Source organism: Callorhinus ursinus, unplaced genomic scaffold (genome assembly GCF_003265705.2).
Source record: "Callorhinus ursinus isolate GAN/ISIS: 27379988/994484 unplaced genomic scaffold, GSC_fseal_2.0 scaffold10, whole genome shotgun sequence".
Taxonomy (NCBI): Eukaryota; Metazoa; Chordata; class Mammalia; order Carnivora; family Otariidae; genus Callorhinus; species Callorhinus ursinus.
In genome coordinates this window covers 77,501,410-77,508,397 of record NW_027397072.1, presented here as the reverse complement: position 1 = coordinate 77,508,397, position 6,988 = coordinate 77,501,410, and the positions used below count along the sequence as shown (strand labels likewise).

General features: G+C 50.9%; 1 protein-coding gene across 1 annotated transcript in view; it reads left to right on the top strand.

Annotated features, from left to right (window-relative positions):
- Positions 1-5,526, top strand: part of TMEM131 (transmembrane protein 131) — a 225,112-nt gene extending 219,586 nt beyond the window's left edge. Inside the window, exons 37-42 of the mRNA XM_073897950.1 lie at positions 9-70; positions 1,242-1,363; positions 1,450-1,546; positions 2,292-2,389; positions 3,290-3,450; positions 4,464-5,526. Coding sequence (XP_073754051.1) covers positions 9-70; positions 1,242-1,363; positions 1,450-1,546; positions 2,292-2,389; positions 3,290-3,450; positions 4,464-4,745 — 822 coding nt within the window. The 3' untranslated portion in view covers positions 4,746-5,526. The remainder of the gene's footprint in view (positions 1-8; positions 71-1,241; positions 1,364-1,449; positions 1,547-2,291; positions 2,390-3,289; positions 3,451-4,463) is intronic.
- The last annotated feature ends 1,462 nt before the right edge of the window (positions 5,527-6,988 follow it).

Below are 6,988 nucleotides of genomic sequence, written 5' to 3'. Positions count from 1 at the left end.
CCCCCCCCGCTGCACCTTGCCCGTTCTCGACCCGGGGCAGCTACAGCAGCGCCGTCAACAGCTCCAGCAGGTGGGTCCCTGGCCGCCCTCCACTCCTCAGATAACTAAGTCCTGTAGGTGCTTGCACCCTTCGAGTGCAGACGCTCAGTGGCCACGGCCTGCTGTCCTGTCCCAGACCTCTCCTGTCTCTTCTCGACAAGCCTCTGCCCTCTCCCGGGGTCGGTGCCCCCATGTTGGTGCCCAGCCTCAGCTGTGCATCATTTAACTTAGTAGAATTACGTTCCAATTCAAGAGGCAGTAAACATCCTAAGTATTACATGAAGATCTACAGCCGCCCTGGGTGTTGAGGAAGCGGCTTTACAGGACGTGTATTTTGACCTTACGGCGGCGGCGGAGCTGAGCAGTTACAAGGGGAAGGCTCTGGCCCCCGCCCGGCCGCCGAGAGGTGCAGGAGGTGCCGTGCGCAGAGGTGGCGGCCTCCCGACAGGCAGGCGGGACCCCCTCGACGGCGCTCCTCCCTGGAGGCCCGGAGCCCCGCCGTGTTCGGCTTAGTGTAACAGGAGCCCCGGTGTGAGTGAGGAGCCCAGAACGAGTTCTTGGCGTGTGCCAGCATGCCGTCAGCACCGCACGCCCTCCCCGGCAAGCCCGCCTCAGTGCTGTCACCACCCCTACTTTGCACGTGGGGAACCACCCAGCCTGAACCTACAGCCGACCCGCCTGGTTGGTCTCTCCTGCCAAAGAGCCAGGGAGCAAGCTGCCCTGCTTGGGGCCCTTGCCGAACCAGGCCCCTTACCAGGTCCTGATGGGGGCTGGAGACTGGAACCCTGCCGCATAGCATTGCCCACCAGTGAGCCCTTGTTCTCCTCCTTGGCCCACGACCCGGTGGCTCCCTATCTAGTATTCTTTAAAATGGGATTGCAGCCTTTCCACCCCTAAATGCTCATCCCTGCCCTGGTCTCTTCCCTAGGGGCCTTCTGTCTTCACACCTTTCCCCGAAGTCCCTTATGTCCCATCAGACAGCACAGTCTTAGGTCTGGGAGCATTTTATGTGAGGCCAGGCCATGCTCTGGGGGCTGCCCTGGACTATTTCCAGGTCCCCGTCGAAACCTGGGCCCAGCCACAGTGAGGGCACTGCATGAGCTCAGTCCTGGGGCAGCCACACCGCCCAAGGCAAGTGCCCCCAACGGGCCTCCACCCTGGACTAATGAGGAATGGCCCCTCTCTTTGCTTCTTCCTTCAAGTGACCCTAAAAGCAAGCAGCCAAATGGAAGCAAACACAAATTGACAAAAGCAGCCTCACTCCCTGGCAGGAACGGCAACCCCACTTTTGCTGCAGTCACCGCCGGGTATGACAAGAGTCCAGGTGAGTTGCTTGGTGTCCCGCCTGTCACACCTGGGCTTCGGGCACTGTGGAATTGCCTTTGATTGATTCAGAATCCATTGTTACAGGCGGGAATGGCTTTGCTAAAGTTTCTTCAAACAAAACAGATTTTTCCAGCAGCCTTGGCATTTCACACACTCCTGTCGACAGCGATGGCTCAGACAGGTACGGTAGACCATTCTTAATCAAAAGAAAAAGTCAAGGTTAGCTTCTTCCATCCATACCTGTGTTCCCCCGAGATTCCAAGTAGGCCATCACCGCAATCAGGCACCTCTAGGAGCTCTTGTCTGTTGGGTGGAAGCAGAAAGCCCGGTTGCTGTGCTTCCCCTGGTGACCCCCCCGACAGAGGGGCAGGTGTGTGTTCATCCTTCATCCCTGTCGCGGTCTGTCATACGAAAGGATGTGAGCTGATAGCGATAGGAGAAGGAAACGAGTTCGTACTAGACAGTGTGTAGTAAATTACTGGAGATGCCACTCTCCTGACCCAGAGCAACCCCCCTGGTCACCGTGACCTGCTCCGATTGCCTTGGTTCATTTTCCCAGACAAATAACAGTAAAGACTGTCGGTACAGCCCCAGTTTTACCTACCTTGTACTAAAGGGGAGGAGTCCTAGATTTGAAATTTTTTAAATAAATCTTCCATTACCAAAAAGCAAACATAAGGGGAAAAAAAAATACCTGTTCTCTCTGCAGAACACTTGCTTTGAACCAGGCTCACAGCTTCTGGGAGCCTAGGAGCTCAGAACCTCTCTGTGCCTGAATCCTTTGTGGCGTAGAGAAGCCTTTGTCTTTCATATCTGAGTGCCCCCAGGTGAAGCAGCACCCGCGGTGTCTGAAGCCGTGTGTAACAGGCCCGTTCCCACTAACCATTATACATCTCTGTGTTGCGTTTTCCTCCTGTAACATCCAGCTCGGGTTTGTGGAGTCCCGCCAGCAACCCCAGCAGCCCTGACTTCACACCCCTCAATTCGTTCTCGGCCTTTGGAAATTCTTTTAACCTAACTGGTGGTGAGTGTTTAACACTAGACCTGTAACTAATAAGCCTGTGGACAAAGAAGAAAGGAAGATGCGGTCTAGTTTTATGTGTGGAGAAATACACTGAACTAGGAAAGCCTTTTTTTTTTTCAGATTTATTTGATAGAGAGTGAGAGCGCGAGCCAGCACAAGTGGTGGGGGCAGAGGGAGAAGCAGGCTTCCCGCTGAGCAGGGAGCCCATTGGGGGGCTCAATCCCGGGACCCCAAGATCACCTGAGCCAAAGGCAGATGCCCAACTGAGTCACCCAGGCGCCCCAAGCCTGTCATTTAGGAGGCATTTCTAAGAGGTGTTTCTTTGTGTAGTTAGGTACCAACAGAAGATATGCAGGCTGACTTGAGGGCAACAGGGCTCCCGCAGATAGATGCTCGGGAGCCCGGGCCTACCCAGCCCCTGGGACGGCGGCCCACAAAGGGGGAGGCTCCGCAAGAAGCTCACAAAAGGGTCTCCTGTTCTGCCCCCCCCCCCCACCAACCAGCCCAAAGGTCTGGTGGAGCCAGCTCAGTGCCCTGAGTGCCAATCGGTTTGTGTTCCCCAGCATTTATTTAGAACTTTGAGAAAGGATTGTGTGTCTGAAAGATGACTGCTGGCCATGCTGGGCTCCTTACTTGGTGTCCAAAACTAGAGGCAGCAATGTGAGCTTTGCCTCAGTGGCGGTCATGTTAGCGATGGGACGTTTGCACTTGATGTCGTCCCATGATGGGTGCGGGGAAAGAGCTCAGATCGTGGGCCATGTGCCCCGTTCTCCCCAGGGTGTGGTGGGAGCTGGCAGAGCAGGTGGGGGGGAACATGTGCCTCTGAGTGAAGGCCCCGTCTTACCCTAGGTGAGTGAGCATGGCACAATAATACAGACTTGACTTCCTCCTTATTTGCAGAAGTTTTCAGCAAACTCGGGTTATCTCGGTCATGCAATCAAGCCTCCCAGAGAGGCTGGAACGAGTTTAGTAGTGGCCCTTCCTACCTTTGGGACTCCCCAGCAACGGATCCCAGCCCTTCCTGGCCAGCCAGTTCCAGTTCCCCGACCCACACGGCCACAGTGAGTACTCGGGGCTTGGCCTCGCCTGCTCCCTCATCATTGCTGCTCTTACTGTCACTGTTACTCATGCGGCACTGATGCCCTCGTAAGAGGCCAGATAGCAGCATGGAAGGGGCAGGTTAGTTCTTACGGCCTCCATGGCTGTGTCTTCATATTCTGCCAGAGTGACCCATCCATAGTCTTCAGCGATAGGAAGCACAAGTGAGCACCTGTGGGGTAGGTCTCCGAGTTGAGCACAGTCGGTCCAGCCTCTCCCCAAGCTGTAAATCAGCCTGCCGGTGCGGCTGAGGGCCAGACCGCGGCAGGGCGTGGCTGTAGCCCCGCGGGCCCCCAGGAGCAGGCGGCTGGAAAGTTGCAATGATTTTGCTTCTGGGGGGCACCTCTGTCTTAGCTTGAGCTTTTCCAGTATACAGTTGTTGGTTTTTCGGCTAAATTTTTCTGTCAAGATCATGCTCCAAAAAAGTATTCTTACCAAGAGAATTACTGGTTTCAGCTTTCACAAAATTATGACAGAAAACTACCCCACTGGGACTCCTCCTCCGTTCTCAGGAAAACCAGACAAGCAGGGTTGGAGGTAGATATTTTACCTTCCTAGATTTCAGGGCTTGTCTTTACTTGTAAGTCATTCTGGCTTCAGTTTTAAAGAATGGTTAAGACGCTGTTAAAACGGGGGTCAGTAGATATTTTAGGCTTCGCAGGCCATCCTGCTTCTGTGCGTCTGGTCACCTGTGCCCCCCTCCACCAGCGGGTACCGCTGTGTCCCAGCCGACCTCTCACTTCAGAAACAGACGGGGCTGGGGGCGGCCCACTGACTGTAGTTTGCCAACCCTTCTTTAAACTAGCAGCCCCGTCTGCTCAGACTCTGAGATGGCTATATGTATGAAACATTTGTTTCAAAATAAGGTGAAAGAAGCTGTGGCCCAGCCCCGATTTTTAGCATAAGCTTCACCAGTGTACCCGCTGCGTGCCTGTCAGTCCCGATGCTCCATGCTGCGTGTTTTCTGTCTTGTCAGTCGATCCTTGGCAACACCAGTGGCCTGTGGTCCACCACTCCATTCAGCAACTCGATCTGGTCCAGCAGCTTGAACGGTACCCTGCCCTTCACCACTCCAGCCAGCACGCTGCCAAGCATTGGCCTCATGGGCGCCGAAAACTCTGCTCCTCACGCTCCCTCCACCTCCAGCCCAGCCGACGACTTGGGGCAGACGTACAACCCCTGGCGGATATGGAGCCCCACAATCGGAAGAAGAAGCTCTGACCCTTGGTCTAACTCACACTTCCCTCATGAGAATTGAAATTAGGCGACGACAACAACAACAAGTGGGGGCCCCTTGTCTAGATCATGATATGCCAGTTTGTGAGACATCTTCCTAAGGCTGTTACTGCGGTGGCTTCCCACTGCCCACCCTCCTCGTCTTTGCAAAACAAACAGACTCAAGCAGGGCAGGCTTGTACCACTCGCTTCTTTCAGATCTTTCTTGCAATTATGATAATATGAGATTTGCTGTTGTGCTTTTAGGGAAAAGTCTGGACTCAGCCACAAACTCTAATAAGACCTGTACATCTGAAAACCTTAACTGCTATCAAGTTTCCACCACCTGTCTTCTTCCATCCTTTATTTATCTGTATGAACACAAATTTGACATTTACAGCTAAGGAAATAATTTGAGTTGATTCAGAAGTCCTGGCATGTAACAATTTTATTAAATTACCAAGTTTGGTTTTTAATAATTTCACAATATTATGCACCAAAATCTAATTTTAAAAATGTATGAGGACTTTGTGCTGAAAAATACAGAGTATTTTTTTAAAATAAGGCTGTCTTGGTTTAAAAGCAGATTACAGAAATGTAAGTCAACTTTAAGAACAGTGAATGAATGTAAAAACATTCGGTTGAGACCATATGCATTTTCTGTGCTGTTTGTACTTGAGGTATGTACCATTTGTATACCTGAATTTATTTTAAAGATAAACTGAAATGCACATAGCCAAGTCTTGGGATACAAGATTGAATGTGTATTTCTTAAAAATACAACTTTGTGTTGTACTTTGAAATAAATGATGCTTTTTTCAAAAGCCTTGAATTGCTGTGTGTCTCTTCTTTACAGCAAGATGAATTTATTTGGACTCTCTCACCCCAAAGTATACCATTCTCTCACTGCCTTATTCTGTGCAGTTTGATTTATTGTGGCTGGAATCCCCTGTGGTCTAATTAAATTCCATGTCTTTCCATGGTGGTCACAGAAGGTCCTTAAGAGAAAATAATTGACACATCTAAAATTTATTCTTCCTTTTAAATAGAAGCATGTTGACCCTTTTCCAATGTTAAAATTCCCACAAATCCTCCAAATGGTACGTGTAGAAACAACACATATCAGGCAAGTTGGGCATGCCGTGATGCGTCAGCCTAGTTTACTGTTTCACACAATCTTGCCTGCTCCAACTGCTTCTCTCACCCGCTTATTTCCAGTCTGTTTTAAAGCCAGCCTTTGAACACAGCCTTGCTGGGTAACCCGGAGACGCTAAACACAGACTTTCTGTTTGAGGTCAGTTACAACATGAAGAAATCCAGCCATCCCCGAGGTCAGAGTGGTTTCGGTGAAACGTACAAAATGAATTTGAGTCCGACCTCTTCTCTGTGTTACACTAAGTCTCAGTGGAACCAGCCACATCGCTTTTCCAACCTGTGGTTTGTCCCAGATTCCTGTACAATCTGAGCCCTGCTGCTCTGGGCCCATGGCAGACGTGGCCCTCATACAGTCTCACTAGCGGGAGCACCTGTGTGCACTTGCAAAACTGGGACACATTTAAGGCTGGAGATTTTCCGCCAAAGCAAATAAGGTGTTACAAAGCAATGAAAACAGGTGAGCTTCATATTAACCCTCTGGTTCCAAACTTCACCTCAATAAAGGTATCTCATTAAGGGCTCCTGAACGTCTTCCTAAGAATCACCTGACACTCCCAAATGCCGCCGCCTTTTAAGTTCTAGTTTCACCCCATGCTGCTCTCATCCCAGGACTGAGAAACACCATTCACATGAAATGAAAAAAATACAAGACCTTCTGCTGTTACTTTGTTACTTCCAAATAACTCTCCCAGTAGGTGTTTGCCTGGCAACATACCCACCTAACCTGAACTTTTTTTTTTTTTTTAAAGATTTTATTTATTTGAGAGAGAGAATGAGAGGAAAGAGGGTCAGAGGGAGAAGCAGACTCCTTGCTGAGCAGGGAGCCCAATGTGGGACTCGATCCCGGGACTCCAGGATCATGACCTGAGCCGAAGGCAGTCGCTTAACCAACTGAGCCACCCAGGCGCCCTAACCTGAACTCTTTTTTTTTTTTTAAGATTTTATTTAAATCTTAAATTGCGAGAGAGGCAACACAAGCAGGGGGAGTGGGAGAGGGAGAAGCAGGCTTCCCGCTGAGCAGGGAGCCCAATGTGGGGCTCGATCCCAGGACCCTGAGATCATGACCTGAGCCGAAGGCAGTCGTTTAACCAACTGAGCCACCCAGGCGCCCCTGAACTCTTGACAGGATTC